The sequence below is a fragment of the Hypanus sabinus genome, unplaced genomic scaffold (genome assembly GCF_030144855.1).
Source record: "Hypanus sabinus isolate sHypSab1 unplaced genomic scaffold, sHypSab1.hap1 scaffold_673, whole genome shotgun sequence".
Taxonomy (NCBI): domain Eukaryota; kingdom Metazoa; phylum Chordata; class Chondrichthyes; order Myliobatiformes; family Dasyatidae; genus Hypanus; species Hypanus sabinus.
The window spans coordinates 149,608-169,437 of record NW_026781526.1 but is presented as its reverse complement, the minus strand read 5'-3'; the positions used below and the strand labels follow the sequence as shown (position 1 = coordinate 169,437).

At 45.4% G+C, this 19,830-nt stretch overlaps 1 protein-coding gene across 1 annotated transcript in view; it reads left to right on the top strand.

Annotated features, from left to right (window-relative positions):
• Positions 1-586: 586 nt before the first annotated feature.
• ube2z (ubiquitin-conjugating enzyme E2Z) overlaps positions 587-19,830 on the top strand; it is a 70,433-nt gene continuing 51,189 nt past the window's right edge. The window contains exons 1-3 of the mRNA XM_059962398.1: positions 587-863; positions 10,432-10,504; positions 17,885-18,072. Coding sequence (XP_059818381.1) covers positions 691-863; positions 10,432-10,504; positions 17,885-18,072 — 434 coding nt within the window. The 5' untranslated portion in view covers positions 587-690. The remainder of the gene's footprint in view (positions 864-10,431; positions 10,505-17,884; positions 18,073-19,830) is intronic.

The following is a 19,830-nucleotide window of genomic DNA, read 5'->3' as shown; positions in this document are numbered from 1 at the left end:
TCCGTCTGCTTTGCTCCTTAACCCTGTCTTTTGGGCTGATGTCCCTGCTGGTTTTTTTGTTGTTGTCTTGATGAAGACCCAGTCAGTGATGACAGATAAGTTCCATCAGATCCAGAGGAACAATTATACAGGCAATGACATTAAACAATCAAGACTCTCGAACCAGGGGAATATTAGCTTTAGAAAGGGGAACGACGTAAAGAGGTGCCAGGTGCCAGAAGAACCTGTAGAAGTGGGTACAATTACAATGTTTAATTGTTGTTCAGGTTCGTGGACAACCAATGCAGGCGAGCTTGGATGGACAGGTTGGCCGGCGTGGACAAGCGGGACAGATTCCCTGCTGTCTGATCCTGACTCCATGCCGGAATAGCCCGCCATTTGGTGTCTTCCGCGCACTGTTCGTTGGTGTGCCGTCGGGCGTTCGCCATTTCACAGGGTGCAGAACGCGAAGACACCACAGGGCGACAGTGCCGACCCGCTTCTGAACCAGGTGGCGGACACTGGGAGAGGACAGCAGGTGGCAGTGTTGGCTCCAAGCTCGTGCGCAGGTACTCGGAGCGGACAGTAGGTGGCGGTGTTGGAGGTAGGTGGCAGTATTGTGTGAAGCTCTTCGGAGCGGGTAGTGCTGGCAGCGGCCGGCGGTGGCGCTGGCGGACTGCGCCTGCGTTGTGAGAGCCGAGCGAGTTGAACATGGCGGAAGCTCCGGTGGAGGAGAGCGTGAGCCCGATACTGTTACCAGGCAGCACCGGCTCGGTAGCAACGGGCCTTCTCAGTCAGCTGCAGGCCACCTCCTGGGATCCGACCCTCAGCGCCGACTGGGACAACGAGAAGCCCTCTCAGCCTTGCTTGCTCCGGATTAAAAGGTTAGTTAGCCTCGAGAGGGGAGTGGTGGGCTGAGGTGTCAGGAAGGTAGAGGAGGGAGGGGGGAGGTGAGAGAGAGTGGAGTGGAGGGGAGGAGGAGGTGAGAGAGAATGGAGTGGAGGGGAGGGGGAGGTGAGAGAGAATGGAGTGGAGGGGAGGGGGAGGTGAGAGAGAATGGAGTGGAGGGGAGGGGGAGGTGAGAGAGTGGAGGGGAGGGGGAGGTGAGAGAGTGGAGGGCAGGGGGAGGGAGAGAGAGTGGAAGAGAGAGAGGAGGGGGGAGGGAGAGAGAGTGGAAGAGAGAGGAGGGAGAGAGGGGAGTGGAGAGGGAAGGAAAGGGTGAGAGAGGAGAGTGGGGGAGGGGATAGGGTAGTGAGACGAAGGAGGGAGGGGAAAGGGGTAGTGAGAGGAGAGGAGGATGGAGGGGGAGTGGAGGAGAGAAGGTGAAGTTAGACCAGAGGAAAGAGGGAGGGTGAGGGAATGGGAAAGAGAAGGGAGGGAAGGGAGACAGATACCCCTACTGGAATCTACTCGTGGAACTGGGGAAAGCTTCGGTAGGTGGCGAACCCTGCGAGATGATTTGAGATTGACGATAACTGGGGATGGTGCAGGAAAGGGTGGTGATCAAAGGGAAGAGACCTGCAACAGGTTGGCCAGAGGTAGTGAGTCATGGAGAGAAGAGACTGGGAGGGGAATTCAGAGGTGCTGTTTCCTTGAGTCATTCACTGGCTCCTTTCACACCCAGCCCTCGCACTACTGCACCACTATCAGTTTCACTTTTAGCACTATGCACAATTCTTCATATTTATTTATTAGTACATTCAATTGAAGGAACAGGTTCCGGTTCTTCTTCCCCCCCCCCCCCCTCCCCCCAGCCCTGCTCGGAGTCCCACTTTTACTTACTTCCAGATGTTGGGCTTCAGATGGCACTAGCTGTTTATTTTGCAGGTGTTCAGAAGGAGGTTTTTTTCATGTTTGGATTCTTTAATATTTCCTGTTGGCATTCTGAAGCAGTGGAACAAAATTACTGACAATAAACATCGAACAAGAGGAAATCTGCAGATGCTGAAAATTCAAGCAACACACACAAAATACTGGTGGAACACAGCAGGCCAGGCAGCATCTACAGGGAGAAGCACTGTCGACGTTTCGGGCCGAGACCCTTCGTCAGGACTAACTGAAGGGAAAGATAGTAAGAGATTTGAAAGTAGGAGGGGGAGGAGAAAATGCAAAATGATAGGAGAAGACCAGAGATGCTGCCTGGCCTGCTGCGTTCCACCAGCATTTTGTGTGTGTTGACAATAAACATGGTGATTTGTATAGTGAGTTGAAGAGAAAATTCATGGTTATAAGAATACAGACAGAATTTGCAGCTGGAAAAAAAAGGACAAAATCAGAATCAGGTTTATTATCACTGACATCTGTCCTGAAATGTTGTTTTGCAGCAGTACAGAGAAATACATGAAACGTTATAATAAAAAATGTGTGTGTGTCTTCCTTCCTTTCATTTGTTATGTGCTGTGTCATGATGTGAGTGATCACGTTCTTTCCACGACCATGATTGCTTTTCTCACCCGTATAGTGAGATTGTAGCTGACATGTGCCCTGTGGTCCATGAATCTTCACTTTCTTCATACGCCTCTACTTTCTTAGAAGTTTGTGAAGATACGGCATGTCATGTAAAACTTGGACAAGCTGCTATTGATGTGTGGTGGAGAGTATATTAACTGATTGTATCAGAGCCTGGTATGGAAACACCAATGCCCTTGAATACAAAAAGTAGTGGATGCGGGTGGCCCAGTCCATCACGGGTAAAACCCTCCCCATCATCAAGCACATCTACATGAAACACTGCAGGAAAACAGTTTCTATCAACAGAGACCCCAACCACCCAAGTCATACTCAATTATTACCCTTCAACCATCACACTCTTAAACCAGAGGGGATAACTTCACTCACTTTCATTCACCCCAACACTCAACACAACCTATCAACATTCTTTCAAGGACTCTTCATCTCATGTTCTTGATATTTATTATTATTGTTTACTTTTTGTGTTTACTGTGAATGCCCACAAGAAAATGAATCTCGGGTTTATATCTGATTACAGATATGTACTTTGAATTACTGCAACATTTGTACTCAGAAGCAGTTACTGTCTGTCGGAGAGGATTCCTGACCAGCAACAATTTGCAAATGGCAGCAACTTCCCACTCCTCAAATTTCCGAATCAGTAGTAAAAAATTATTTCAATCTTCCGAATAATTCTCCTTAATAGCTTAGAATCCTGAATCAAGTCGCGGGTTAACTTTCTGAATTTTGGACTTGAGGTTTGTAATTTTATCTTTGGTATTTTGGGTGGTGGGGTGGAGATATGTCTCTACCAAAGGAGGTGTGAGGCGCTGCTTCCCTCCACTGGCCTGCAGGTCACCCTCGGACAAGGTGTAGCACCTGCTTAGCCCCCGATCAGGATCATGTGAAACCATGGGGGCAGGTGGTGGACGGTCGTATGAGCAGCCGGTGCAGATCCCAAATCCTGGTTATGTGACCACTGATGCCAGGCAGACAAGCTTGTAAAGACACTGCCCAGAAGAAGACAATGGCAAACCACTTCTATAGATAAAATTTGCAAAGAACAATCATGGTCATGGAAAGACTGTTATCGCCCACATCATACAACACAGCACAGTACATAATGAGCGATTCCAATATTGTTCTGTGTTTCTCGTTTAATTTTTTGGAGCTAGCTGGTATTGTAATGGCAGTGGTGAGCCCCTCCCTGTCATTCTTAAGACCTATAGATCATTCTTAAGGTGTAAAAGAAACTGGTGTGGTCACAGGGAGAGTATACAAACTCCTTGCAGACTGAACTCCAATTGTTGGCACTGTAGAATATCACACTAACTGATATGCTGCCATGCCATTTTAACTAATTCCTGAATTAGTTGTCCTTGGTATTTTAATGATTTATGTACCTGAATCCCCAAGCCTCTCTTTAGAAAGTACTCTGTCCACTTTTTAAAGTAGGCAACCTCGTATTTACTTGTATCAAAATCCATTTGCTGTAGTTTTGCCCTTTCAGTTAATTTTTAATTATCAACTAATGTATGAATGACATTGCTCAAATATATTATTCAGTCGATTAACTTCTTAAAAGCTGTGGCTTTGTTCAAACTGAGTCACATTGTGGTAGACTTAGTTCATGTATCAGGAAGGAGGTACAGGAGCCTCAGATCCCACACCACCAGGTTCAGGAACAGTTATTACCCCTCAACCGTCAGGAAGGAGGTACAGGAGCCTCAGGACCCACACCAGGTTCAGGAACAGTTTTTACCCCTCAACCATCAGTAAGGAGGTACAGGAGAGTCAGGCCCCACACCACCAGGTTCAGGAACAGTTATTACCCCTCAACCATCAGTAAGGAGGTACAGGAGCCTCAGGACCCACACCACCAGGTTCAGGATACCCCTCAACCGTCAGGAAGGAGGTACAGGAGCCTCAGATCCCACACCACCAAATTCAGGAACAGGTATTACCCCTCAACCATCAGGAAGGAGGTACAGGAGCCTCAGGACCCACACCACCAGGTTCAGGAACAGTTATTACCCCTCAACCATCAGGAAGGAGGTACAGGAGCCTGACCCACACCACCAGGTTCAGGAACAGTTATTATCCCTCAACCATCAGGCGCTTGACCCAGAATGGATAACTTCACTTGCCTCAACACTGCATTGATTCCACAACTTATGGACTCTTAAACACTCTACAACTTGTTCTCTATTTATTGCTTATTTTTGTCTTATTTTTGTATGTGCATTGTTTATTCTCATTTGCATGTTGGTTCTTTGTCCGTCTTTTTCGTGTGCAGTTTTTCATTGATTCTATTGTAGTTTCTTTATCTACTGTGAATACACAATAGAAAGTGGATCTTGGGGTATTATGTAGTGACATATACACATATGAATTTACTTTGAACTCAGTGAAATCTCCCCTGTATGTTGAATATTAGAAAGGCCAAGGTGAAATATTTATAGTGCTCATGTTCACATTCTCTGCGCAGTCAGTCCCACTGACTTATTAGCCTCTGGCCTTTCCATAAAGAACATGGCATCTCTTTCCTTTGGACTGAGTTAAGGTTTATCTTGTTGATACTAAACACAAATCCTACAGATGCTGGAAATCCAGAGCAACACACACACAAAATGCTGGAGGAGCTCAGCAGGTTTCTATAAAGAGTCTTGACCAGTTACGTCGATGCAGACTCATCACCAAAGTTCCTTCAGTAATTTGTGTATGTTTATCTTGTTGATGAGGTCTTGCCAATCCAATCACATACAGCGTAGATTGTTTGAACAGTCACAGATTTTTTTCCCCAGGGCAAAAATGGCTAATATCGAAGGGCATATTTTTAGGGTGATTGGCAGAAAGTATAGTGGGGGATGTCAGTGGTGACTTTTTATTAACACAGATTAGTGGGTGTGCGGAATGTCCTGCCAGGGGTGGTGCTAGAGGTCATTAGGGACATTTAGGAGGCTTGATAGACACGTATATCAAAGAAAAATTGAGGGTTATATGTGAGAGGAAAGTTAGATTGATCTTGGAGTAATTTACAAGGTCAACATAACACTGTGGGCAGAAGGGCTGTATCTTCTATATCAGTCATGATTACCTGTGTAGCAGTTCCTAAGAAGAGCAATGTGAGCTGCCTTAGGTACAGCTGGCTAGCAGCGCTCATATCTACGGTAATGAAATGCTTTGAGAGGTTGGTCTGGGCCAGAATCAACTCCTGCCTCAGCAAGGGCCTAGACCTGCTGCCATTTGCCTATCATCACAATAGGTCAATGGCAGACACGATCTCAATGGCTCTCCACACAGCCTGGATCACCAGACAATACAGATGCTGTTTGTTGACTATAGTTCACCATCATTCTCAAAGTCCTGATCAAAAAGCTACAGAACATGGGCCTCTGTACCTCCCTCTGCAACTGGATCCTCAACTTCCTAACTGGAGGACCACAATCTGTGGATTGGTGATACCATCTCCACCTCACTGACAACCAACACTGGTGTGCCACAGGAATGTGTGCTCAACTCATTTCTTTCTTTCTCTACACCTATGACTGACTAGGCGTAGCTCAAATGGCATTTATAAATTTGCTGATGATACAACCATTCTTTGCAGAATTTCAGCTGGTGACCAGAGGGTGTGCAGGAGCGAGATGTATCAACTGGTTGAGTAGTGTCACATTCAACGTCAGTAAGACCAATGAGCTGATTGTAGACTTCAGAAAGGGTAAGACAAGGTAACATGAGCCAATCCTCATAGAGGGATTAGAAGTGAACAGAGTGAACAATTTCAAGTTCCTGGGTGTGAAGATCTCTGAGGATCTAATCTGGACTTGATATATCGATGCACCTATAAAGAAGACAAATATAGCGGCTGTATTTCATCAGGAGTTTGAGATTTAGCTTCTCACCTTAATTACTCGAAACCTTCTACAGTTGTACTGTGGGGAACATTCTGACTGGCTACATCAGCATCTGGTTTGGGGGAGGCTACCACACAGGATCATAGTAAGCTGCAGAGTGGTAAAATTAGTCAGCTTCATCATGGGTACTAGCCTCCATAGTATCCAGGGTATCTTCAAGGAGTGATACCTCAGAAAAGTGACTTACATCATCAAGGACCCCCACCATCCAGGGCATACCCTTTTCTCATTGTTACTATCGGGGAGGACATACAGGAGCCTGAAGACACACACTCAACGATTCAGGAACAGCTTCTTCCCCTCTGCCATCAGGGAGGAGGTACAGGAGCCTGAAGACACACACTCAGTGATTCAGGAACAGCTTCTTCCCCTCTGCCATCAGGGAGGAGGTACAGGAGCCTGAAGACACACACTCAACGATTCAGGAACAGCTTCTTCCCCTCTGCCATCAGGGAGGGGGTACAGGAGCCTGAAGACACACACTCAACGATTCAGGAACTGTTTCTTGCCCTCTGCCATCTGATTTCTAAGTGGGCATTGAACCCATGAACACTACCTCACTACATTTTTAAAAATTTATTTCTGTTCTTTGCACTACTTATCTTAATTTATCTATCTAATATAATGTAATACTTTTTTATTTATCATGTATTGCAATGTGCTGCTGCCGTAACGTTGAGATTTCACGACATATGACGATAATATTAAACCTGATTCTGATTTGTGTCTATATTCAAACATGGGTTCATTCTCTTTCAGAAATAGTAGTAGGCTACAGTGGGTTTTTTTAGTATACTTGTCATTGTCAAAGAGCTATCTTTTTGGTGACTTAAGCTAAACTCTTTGGAGTTGATTTAAAGGAAAATGCTATGCTTTTGTAGTGAAGCAGAAGTAATTGTTCCAGAGGCCTGAACAAAATCATATAGCAAAAATATTATCCCTTCATTGAAGTACCCATTTTGTCTGAACTCACTATGTAGAATTTACTCTGGATTTAAAATTTCCTGGATGATGTGCGGGTAAGTTTTATGGAGCTATTTATCAATTTGTAACGCTTTACAGCACAGGCTGTGAGATTTGGGTTCAATACCCACCGCAGTCTGTAATGACTTTGTGTGTTCTCTCCGTGACTGTGTGGGTTTCCTCTGGGTGCTCCAGTTTCCTCCCATATCCCAAAGACGTACCAGTTAGGTTCAGTAAACACTGTCGGGCTGCCCACAGCACCTCCTTGGACTGTGAATCAAATGACGCCTTTCACTGTATGTGTGGCAGAAAGCTAATCTTTAATATTTACTATCCTGAAACTCTTTTTAGACATCTAACTATATGCAGCATTTTCTATATTGCTGTAGTAGTCATACTTATTTGTCACATGTACATCGAAACATAGTGAAATGCGTCGTTTGCCTCAGTGTCCAACACAGTCTGAGGACGTGCTGGGGGCAGCCCGCAAGTGTCACCGTTACTAGCCCTAACATGTACATCTTTGGGATGTAGGAGGAAACCCATGCAGTCACATACAAACAAATTACAGTCAGCAGCCAGCATTGAACCCCAATCCTACAACTGGTGTTGCAAAGCATTACATCAATGGCGTTTGAGGCAGCCATGAAGGTCGTCCATTTCTCTGTCCTTTTGGCCATCTTCTCTATTGTGCCTCATTTCTGCCTCTGTGTTACAGCGTCATGTTGTCTTTGGTCTCCCACATTTCCTTCACCCCTTAGGGGTCCAATAAAGTGCTGTCTTGATGGAGTTGGCCTCTCTTCTCATTACCTGCCCAATGCATCTCCTGTTTCCTCATGATGATTGTGGTCATGTCCTCTTGGTGACCCTGGGGGAAGCAGGGTGTGTTTGGAGATCTTTCTTGGCCAGAAAATACAGAGGCTCCTGGTGTGGAATGTCGACAGCGGCAGCATTCTGACCCATACAAGCTCTGGAACAGTTTCACCTTGGTGTGGACGCTGTATTTAGTTGATTACCTTTGCTGAGTCTGCACTGGATGTCATCATTGGCCTCAGCCACTGTTTTGTCATTAGATAAAAGGACCATTTTTACTGAGACCCTCTGTGTAAGAGTAAAGCATCATTGGAAAGTTGCCTATGAAATCTAGCAGGTCCAAAAATTGTAAAGTTTATTTCTGATTTCAGTAGTGATTTCAGTCAAATATCATGGGACTCTGCACAAGCTGAGGTTGTGTGTTTTCTTTTCTTGACTGTTGAGTTCCAAAATCTCTTCAACGTTCCCCCATCTTCAAGGGCAAACGACCATCTGTGTTCATGAGCAGTTTATGGAAACTCGCAGCTATTCTTCGTTCTATTCTTATCTGATGTTCTGCCTTTATTATTAGCAGCTGGGGCAGTCCAGTTAGTGCTGCGATCTGCTTCATTTGGTCTGCCAGAAATACCGAATAGATGATCCATCTGGACTTCCAACGCCCACATCCCCCCACCCCCAAACCATAAATACCATCCCTGAAGATGGCCCTCAGACAATTCGATTCGCTCCACATCATATCACGAAATTACTGGATACAGCAGAGACTATGCCACCAGACAACATGAGACAGGAGCAGATTTAGGCCATTGAATCTGCTCCACCATTCCATCATTTATTATCCCTCTCAACCCATTCTTCTCCCTTCTTCCTGTCGCCTTTGACACCCTTACCAATCGAGAACCTATCAACTTCTGCTTTAAATATACCCAATGACTTGGCCTCCACAGCCATCTGTGGCAATTCATTCAGCACTCTCTGACTAAAGAAACTACTTCAATGAGTTGTCTTGTTTGATATTTAAGAAGGAACCAGGTCCTGGGTGGTGAAGAAGAGAAGCCCAGTGCTCAACCTCTCCCTTTGAAAAGGAAGCAGGGAAAAATTGTTTTGATTGCAGAACTGCAGCTTGGGACAGGAACCGTTATTACCCCTTAGCTATCAGGCTGTTGAGCTAGAAGAGATAACTTCACTCGCCCTAGCACTGAACTCTACATTGCAAGTGAGTACAGTGAAGAGCATTCTAACTGCGTCACCGCCTGGTATGGAGGATAGGATCGGAAAAAGCATCAGAAAGTTGTAAACTCTGCCAGCTCCACTGTGGGCACTAGCCTTCCAGCATTGAGGACACCTTCAAAAGGCAATGCCTTCACCCAGGACTTACCTTGTCATTGCTACCATCAGGGAGGGGGTACAGGAGCCTGAAGGCACACACTCAACAATTCAGGAACAGCTTCTTCCCCTCTGCCATCAGGGAGGAGGTACAGGAGCCTGAAGACACACACTCAACGATTCAGGAACAGCTTCTTCACCTCTGCCATCAGGGAGGAGGTACAGGAGCCTGAAGACACACACTCAACGATTCAGGAACAGTTTCTTCCCCTCTGCCATCAGGGAGGGGGTACAGGAGCCTGAAGACACACACTCAACGATTCAGGAACAGCTTCTTCACCTCTGCCATCAGGGAGGAGGTACAGGAGCCTGAAGACACACACTCAACGATTCAGGAACAGCTTCTTCCCCTCTGCCATCAGGGAGGAGGTGCAGGAGCCTGAAGACACACACTCAACGATTCAGGAACAGCTTCTTCCCCTCTGCCTTCTGATTTCTAAATGGACAATGAGACCATGAACACTACCTCACTACTTTTTCCTCCGTTTTGCATTACTTAATTTTATATTTATTATAATTTGTTATTATGTATTGCAATGTACTGCTTCCACATAACAACAAATTCCATGACATATGCCAGTGATATTAAACCTGATTCTGATTTATTATTACTTTTTTGTGTTTTTTTTTCTTGTATTTGCGCAATTTGTCTTTTGCATTCACCGCAAATGCCTGCAAGAAACCGAATCTCTGGGTTGTATATGGTGACGATACGTACTTTGATAATAAATTAACCTTGTACTTTGTGCTTTTGGGAGAGATGGGTGGAAGAGCACCTTTAAACATTATTTACATTTTCCTCATACATGGAAAAACTACACTTTCTCAGTCAAGTTCCTCTACAGTTTTAAAGACCTTAATTACGGTGCTTGGTCAGGTTGTCATAGCATTTGTAGTTTAACACTGTCCTCCTTTGATGCAGGGATATCATGTCCATTTACAAAGAGCCACCTCCAGGGATGTTTGTGGTCCCAGACCCTCAGGATATGACAAAGGTATGACTGCAAAGTGTTTTATGTTACATGGCCTAGTATTTCATTTAGTGTCCAGTGTGAAAGCAAAATGCAAATGATGGAAAACAGAAATAAAAGCATTTTTTATTAAGAGATACAGCGCAGAACAGTTCCTTCCAGCCCAGCAACCCACCTATTTAATCCTAGATTACTCACAGAATAATTATCCTTCTAACCCGTACGTCTTTGGACTGTGGGAGGAAACTGAGCACCCAGAGGAAACCCACGCTGTCACTGCCAAAAGGTGCAACCTCTTTATAGATGGCGCCAGAATTGAACTCCAAACTCCCGACACCTCAAGGAGGCAGAGGGAAAGTTGTTATTTGACTTGAGACTCTGTCAGGAGTTCCAGTCTCCACCCAAAACATTGCCATTCCCTTCTCCGCACTGAGCTCCTGCAGAGGCTTGTTTCTTTCCCCGCCCACTCCATGCTCTAAGTCTGAGTCAAATCTATGTATGTACATTTTAAGCTAAGTAAAATATTAAAAGGGGGGAATTTTTTTCTTCACAATGTATTACTAGAATCTAAAATGCACTGCCAGAAAGTGTGAGGCCTGGTAAGAAACATTAGCAGGAAAGCTAAGAGGGCAAATGGGAAATTGGCCTTTATTGTAAAGTGGTTGGCTTCGAGCACCTTCACTCTGTCTGCCACAAATAGCGGGCATTCCCATTGGCCATCCATTTTAATTTGACTAACCATTCCCATTCCGACCAATCGGTCCATTGCTGTGTTGAGGCCACTCTCAGGTTGGAGGAGCAACACCCCGTATTCCATCTGGGTAGCCTCCAAGCTGCTGGCTCAACATCAGCTTCTCTAACTTCGGGTAATTTATTTCTCTTCTCTCCACCCCCCCCCCCCTTTCCATTCACCTTTCTGGCTCCCCTCTTACCATATCTCCTCACCTGCCCATCACCTCCTCCTGGTGCCCCTCCTTTTTCTACTATCATATTCTTGCTTCTTCATCCTTTACCTCTGCCACCTATCACCTCACAGCTTGTCACTTTGTTCCTCCCTCACCACCCACCTATCTATCACCTACTCCCTTCCTTCCCCCCACCTATTCTGGCTTCTTTCCCCCTTCCTTTCCAGTCCTGATGAAGGGTCTCAGCTCATCGTCAACAGACATTGCTCCAGCAACGTCCTCCAGCATTTTGTTTGTGTTTTTTGGGTTTAGAAATAGGTAAGTTATGTTATGATTGTACAGGTTGAGGTCACACCTGGAATACTGCACATAGTTCTAGTCCTTTTTCCTAAGAAAGGAAGTATTAGGATTGGAAGCAGTCCAAAGGAGAGGAAAGTTTCATCAAGAGAGGCTGGATGTTCCTTGGAGTTGGGTGAATAGGGGCATTTTTTTAAAAAAAACATACTGAAGTGGCAGGGTGGAGAGAGGTCTCTGCTGAAGGAGGTGTGAGGTGTTCCTTCCCTCCGCTAGCCTGCAGATCCCCCTTGGGCAAGGTGTAGCACCTGCTTAACCCCCACCCCCACCTCATTCAGCGTCACATGAAGCCATGGGAGCAGGTGGTGGACGGTCGTACGAGCAGCCGGTGCAGATCACGAGTCCTGGTGATGCGACCACTGACGCCAGGCAGACAATCTCTGAAGAGTATTGAAAATGACCGGGGGTCACCCGTCTTGTAAAGACACTGCCCAGAAGAAGGCGATGGCAAACCACTTCTGTAGATAAAAAGCTTACCAAAAACAATCATGGTCATGGAAAGACATACGACACAGCAGATAATGATTGATCCAAACAGGGCATGACAGATGTTTGCATCAAATTTCCTTTTATAATGGAAGCTGCGCATGTGACGTGATGTTTTTCCAGTGGATAATTATCCCAGAGCCCAAGGGGAACAATGGAAGCCCATCCCCACACCCTAAAATCAAGAGACGTCAGCTGCTCATAACAGACACACGCACCTAATTCCCAACGTGAGAAGCAGCCACACAACTGTGCAAAGGTCATGAATGTGGGTTGTGAACTTCTGATGTAGAGATTCAGCACAGTGACAGGTCCTTCTGGCTCAATGAGCCCATGCCACTCATTACACCAATTAGCTCACTAACCTGTGCAAGGCAAATGCAATGTTAACATTAATTTTGGGAGGACTAGAATATAAAAAAGAGTAATGTAATGCTGAGGCTTTATAAGGCACTGGTGACACTTCACTTGGAGTTTTGGGCTCCTTGTGTAAGAAAGGATTTGCTGGCATTGGAGAGGGTTCAGAGGAGGCTCACGAGAATGATTCCGGGAATGAAAGGGTTATCATACGAGGAGCGATTGATAAGGGCTGTATTCACTGGAATTCAGAGGAATAAGGAGGGATCATTGAAAAATAACAAATGTTGAAAGGCCTCAACAGAGTGGATGTGGAAGAGATGTTTCCAATGGTGGGGGGAATCTAGGTCTAGAGGGCACAGCCTCAGAAAAGAGGGATGTCCATTCAGACCAGCGATGAAGAATTTCTTTAGCCAGAGTATCTGTGGAATTCATTGCCACAGGTGGCTGTAGGGGCTGACTCTGGGTGTATTTAAAACACAGGTTGCTAAATTCTTGATTAGTCAGGGTGTTAAAGGGAGAAAGCAGGAAAATGGGGCTGAGAGGGAAATAGATCAACCATGATGAAATGGCGGAGCAGACAATGGGCTAAATGGCCTAGTTCTGCTCCTGTGTCTTGTGGAATGTGGAAGGAAACCAGAGCACCCTGAGGAAACCCACACAGTCATAGAGAACGTAAAAACAACTTGCAGACAGTGGCTGAATTAAACCTGGTTTACTGGTGCTGTACCAGTGCAATGCTGACCGCTATGCTACTGCGCTATCCCTTCAAATTGTGTGCGGACAAGGAAAACATTTAAAGTATTTAATATTTGCTCGTTCTTTTGTGTTTTTAATATGCCAGCTGCTTTACTGCATGTAGTTTACTGTGGCCAGCCTGTCCACGCATGCTAGGATTGGCTATTGCCGTGCCCACAGCCGCAATCCTTGCTCTTGACTTGGGTCAAGAATGAATTGAATTGCCAAAGGAGAGCTAATAATCATTGCCCTTGACAACGAGACAGCTTTTACGCCTCTACTTAAATTTTTTTGAAGATGCAATATGTCAAATCTAGATGTTTGATAAACTTCTATAACGCATAGTGGAGAGTATATTGACTGACTGCATCACTGCCTGGTATGGAAACACTAATATCGTACAAAAGGTAGAGGATCCAGCCCAGTCCATCACAGGTAAAACCCTCCCCACCATTGAGCACATCTACATGAAATGCTGTCACAGGAAAGCAGCATCCATCATCAGGGACCCCCATCACCCAGGACGTGCTCTCTTCTCGCTGCTGCATCAGGAAGGAAGTACAGGAGCCTCAGGACTCATATCACCAGGTTCAGGAACAATTTCCACCCCTCAACCATCAGACTCTTAATGCAAAAGAAATAACTTCATGTTCCATCGTTGAAACGTTCCCACAATCAATGAACTCTCTTTCAAGGACTCTTTATCTCATGTTTTTGATATTTATTGTTTATTTATTATTTCTTTCATTTTGTATTTGCATAGTTTGTTGTCTTTTGCACACTGGTTGAATGCCCATATTGAGCAGTCTTAAAATGATTCCGTTATGGTTATTATTCTGTGGATTTATTGAAAATGCCCGCAAGAAAGTGAATCTCTGGGTTGTGTATGGTGACGTGTACTATGATAATAAATTTACTTTGAACTTTTGGAGCTCTAGTACAACACTGAGTACCAAATGGAAAACATATCTCTAGGCTGGAGTCTGATCTTGCCCAGAGGAAGGATATTGTGGCTTCAGAATTAGGTTTGTTATCACTGACAGGTGTTCTGAAATTTGTTGTTTTGCAGCCGCAGAGCATTCAGTATACCGCAAATTACAATAAGAAATATATAAAAATATGGAGTTAGTTTTCAGGGTTCAATGTCCATTCAGAAGTCTGATGGTGGAGAGGGGAAGAGGCTGTTCCTAAATCACTTCAGGTTTCTGTACCTCCTCCCTGATGGTCGTATCGAGAAGAAGGCATGTCCTGGGTCGTGAGAGTTCTTAATGATGGATGCAGCCTTTTTGAGGCATTGCCTTTTGAAGATGTCCTCGATGGTGGGGAGGCTAGTGCCCATGTTGGAGCTGGTAAGTTTAAACTCTGCAGCCTTTTCCAATCCTGTGCAGTGAGGTTAATCATCTTGGCCACAAGTGTTTGTTCTTTCAGGGGTTCCTCCTGCTACTGCTGTAGGTCCAATCATTTCCAGCAATTACCTTCCTTGCATTCAGTAGTGGTAGAGTTATACAAAACAGAAATGGGATTGCCAAGATCTTTCTGTGCCTTGGTGATTCATGAGCTTGTTTGGACCCACCTTAAATGCTGTCAGTGACTGCTGTGGTATTGATGATGTTCATTACTCTTCAGGAAGGAAGGCCCATGTTTGCAAGAAAACTTTCAGGTTGAAATATCAATGCTGGAGCTTATTCCCCCCAACCTCCCGATCAGGGTGACGTGAAACCATGGGAGCAGGTGGTGGACGGTCGTACGAACAGCCGGTACAGATCACAAGTCCTGGTTATACGACCACTGACACCAGGCAGGCAATCTCTGAAGAGTATTAATAATGGCTGGGGGTCACCCGTCTTATAAAGACACTGCCCAGAAGAAAAAATAGCAAACCACTTCTGTAGAAAAACTTGCCAAGAACAATCCAGGTCATGGGACTGTGATTGCCCCGTCTTACAACACAGCAACTAACAAACGAATGGATTATTGCAATGTACTGCTATCGCATAACAACAAGTTTCATGACATATGCTAGTCATATTGAACTTTATTCTGATACAGGCACATGGGTATTAGAAAAAATGGTCTATAGAAACAAAGGGCTAATTGATCTTGGAGTAGATAAAAGGTCAGCACAACATCATGAGCCAAAGGACCTATATTGTGCTATAGTGTTCTATGTTCTAGATTAATTAATTTACCAGGGTCATTTATTTATCATATGTACCTTGAACATACAGTGAAGTGTGCTTGTGTTAACAGCTAACACAGCCTAAGGGTATACTGAGGATAGCCTGCAGGTGTCACCACATATTCTGGCACCAACCCAGAATAAGCAGCAACAGCAAAATAAGCCCCTTATCTGCCTCCCTCCACCCACACACACAGAGACAGACCTCTAACCCCTGGATAGGCAGTCTCCTTGCCTCCAGCTTCCAGTGGACTCTGACTCGCAGATATTGGGCCTTCGACTTCCTCAGGGGGCTCGCAGAGACTCAGACCCAGGCTTTGGCCATTGGATCTCAACCTCCGGATATCTATTGACCGTTGGGCTTTGATCTTCAATATTGACCCCACAAAATGAACGTGGGCCCCAAACTCCACGCCTCGTCCAGATTCACCGTAGGTAGGACCCTGAATGCAGGGCCTTGAACTCTGAATTTACAGACTCACTTACCTATTGGATTACTGGCCCTCATGCCTTCTATCCACACAGAACTCTGATCCTGGAACCCACCGTTGACTCACTTGAGGGGGTGGGGTGCATCAGCCCTTGTCCTTGCTGGTTTGCCAGCCCTACATCCAGCTACGGATGCCCTTCGGCCCACATCCAAATTGCTGGCTTTCGAATATGGAAAACAGAGGGTAGGGATGTCTCCAGTGTGAGTCTAATCATCTACCTTGTTAATTCAGTGGCATTATTGTGGGTAGTCATCACGAAAATCCTAGGAGGTCACCATTCACCAGAACTCTAACTGGACCATTCTGAACATGTGTAACTGTGAGAATCTTCAGTGAGTGACTTGTCTCCTGACTTCTCGAAGCATTATTTACAAGAGCTGGAATGTAACAGAATACCTTCTACATGCCAATGAAAATACAGCTCCAAAATTTACTAAGGGCACTATGACAAACCCACCTCTGAACATCGGGTGTTCATTCCTCTATCAACAGATATGAAGATCTGTCTGCGGTGGCACTGAGCTGCAGTCTCCGTTAAGGTTGCAGTTCAAATACAGTCGTTTCTTTCGATTTTTTTAGGCTTGTAAGATGTCTTTTGAGGGGAGCAAAGATCAGGCTAGGGTTTAGGGACAGGATTGTGAGGGAATTAGACGGCAGGCCACAGGGTCTAGGTTGTTCGGAGGTTGGGCCAACAGACTAGTGAGGTCTGCATGTCCTGAGATCGACGTTCCATGAGGAAGAGGGCTGGTGACCCCTAAGTAATGAAACTGCAAGGCGGGTGTTCAGGGTCCTGTCAATGGTGAGTCCACTGCTCAGACCTGGAGTTTGGGTCCACTCATTCAATGTCATCGGCGTGTCTTGGTTGGATGCTGAAGACAATGCCCAAAGGTTGGTCAGAAGTCCAGGAGTTGAGGCTCGATGGTCAGAGCCTGGAATCTGCGAATGTCTGAGAGTCTGATGGGGAAGTCGAAGGCCCAGTGTTGGCACTGGATTGTGTGGTGATACTAGCGGGCTCTCCTCCTCCCCCCCCACCCCCAAGCACATGCTTGGGTGGTAGTTATTAAAGCAATTGACATATTTCACTGTTTCAATGCACATGTGACAAATATGTCAGAATCCATGTACCAAGGTTATGTTTTTTTATTTTAAAAAGTGCTTTGTGGTCCCTGTACAGGTAGATGGGACTAAGCAGAAAACCAGGCTGGCATGGAGTAGATGGGTTGATGGCCAGTACTTTGATTCATGAAATCCAATGTGCCGGAAGTTCTTTTTCGACCCTATCTACCTGCGAGTCACTTTCAAGGAATTAAGGATCTGTATTCTGAGATTCCCCCTGTTCTACAACACTCCTCAGTATCCTACCACTCACCGTGTAAATACCACCCTGCTTTGTCCTCACAAAGTGCAGCACCTCACACTTGTCTACATTAACGGTAGCTTTACAGTGTAGGCGATTCGGTTCATTTCCCACTGTTGTCTGTAAGGAGTATGTGTGACCAGGTGAGTTTCCTCCAGGTGCTCTGGTTTCCTCCCATATTCCAAAGATGTACTGCTTGGTAGGTTAATTGGTTATCGCAAATTGTCCCGTGATTAGACTGAGATTAAATTGGGGGATTGCTGGGTTGCTTGGCTCGAAGGGCCAGAAGGGCCTATTCCGTGCTGTCTCAATAAATGAATAAATTCCATGGTCCACGTGAATATCACGAGCTGTTGGTTTTTCATGACTTTAGGTTAATTAGTCTCATGGGTGTAATTGGGTGTCATGAGCTCATTGGGCTGGGAGCACCCGTTACCGTGCTGTATCGCAAAATAAAATAATAACAGGAAGCAGTGTGTAACAAATGAATCTTAAACATTTTCTAATCAGATTTTCTGTTTGTTCTTTTCCATCCAGATCCATGCACTAATCACAGGACCTTTCGACACACCTTACGAAGGAGGTTTTTTTCTTTTCCTCTTTCGCTGCCCTCCCGACTATCCCATTCACCCACCGAGAGTCAAACTTATGACGACTGGGAGTAATACTGTCCGCTTTAACCCAAACTTTTACAGAAATGGCAAAGTATGCCTCAGCATACTTGGGTATGTACAAATTGTCAGATTAAAATATGGTGTTTACAAAAGTAAGTTTGTAAGTACACTTGAGATGTAAAGACTAAAAATGAGACTAAACATGAGATTCTGCAGATGCTGGAAAGTCACAGCAACACCCTCAAAATTCTGGAGGAACGCAGCAGGTCAAGCAGCATCTATGGAAAAGAGTAAACTTTGAGCCAAGATCCCTCATCAGGACTGGAAGGGGGAAGATGCCAGAATAAGGTGGGGGAGGGGAAGAAGTTTAAGCTGGAAGGTGACTGGTGAAGCCAGGTTGGTGTGTGGGGCGGGGGGGGGGCAGGGAAATGAAATAGGAAGCTGTTAGGGAGGGGGCAAAGGGCTGGAGAAGGAATCTGATAGGACAAGAAAATGGACCATGGCAGAAAGGGAAGGAGGAGGAGCACTTGGGGAGATGACAGGCAGGTACACAGAAGAGGTAAGAGGGGTGCCAGAGTGGAGAATTGAAGCAGAGGAATGGGGAGCGGAAAATGCCAGAAATCAGAGAAATCAATATGCGCCATACTAGTCTGGTACATGACTAAATCCTGAACCTGAAAATTGGATGGGATTTCCCCCTTTCCCTCCAGCCAGCCCATGTTGTGTATCATGTTTAGCTGAGTGGTTTTCCCAGCCTTTCCAGGCACGCTAGCTATGTCAAACAACCGTTATATTAACTATTTTACCAGTACAAGTCAGCAATTGACAGACTTCATAAGGAGAGGCAGAATTCATTCATCTTTTGTGCAGTGGATGTGCAAAGATGCAGATTATGCACCATCAATTTACAGGCCATGACACTTGGTGTGTAGTGTAATAAGCAGTCGAATAATTAAGGTGCTGGGATGTAGGAGCTGTGCATCTATTTTCTGTCTATTGTTTTTTTTGGAGTGTTTTGTTATGGTAATCTGTCACGTGGGTTGGGGCGTGGTAGAAGTAAATGAATATAATTACGTATTCACACTTGGTCTCAGAGGCAGCTGGGGAGTGATTTTTTAGTTGACTGCTAATATTGCTATTATACTGCTTAGTGTCGCTGTTGGACCACTTATTGCATTAATTCTGCTATTGGTATATTTTATATGATTGTATTTTGTGACTAAGTTTTTTGCTATCATAACTCTGCACTGTGTTACTGTGTTTTGCACCTTGGCCCCAGAGGAATGCTGTTTGATTTGGTTGTATTCATGTGTGTGATTGGCTGACAATTAAACTTGAGAAACATAAATATAGAACACTACAACACAGCAACAGGCCCTTCAGCCCACAATGTCTCCACTGAGCATGATGGTTGTCCATCATGTCTGACAATGACAGGAAACCTGTGTGGGAGAGTTTTTAAAGTGGAAAAGCAGTTATGCTTCACTCTCTCGACCTCAGACGTCTGGGTCCAGTGGTACGAGCAAGCATCAGAATCTGGGGTGTTCCTTGGTTGCAGTGGATGACCACGACATCTTCTGTGCCTTCGATGTCCAAGGAGTGTTGCAGTACTGCCTTTCTAGCCGTTTGGATCTCACTGCAGATCTCATTGACCCAGTCTGCTTCGCATGCTAGGACAAGCATGTCCCTATCTCACTGGGGTTTGAGGCCCACCGGCTACCCTCACCCGGTTTACCCTCTGTCGAAGCGGTGTACCGGGGTGTGGCTGCTGTGGTGTGCAGACAGATACTCGGAGCCACGGGCGAGAGCTGAGTGCCCGGTGGGGAGCTGCCCTGCGATGGATAAGACAAGCCTCTTCAAAGGTGCTAC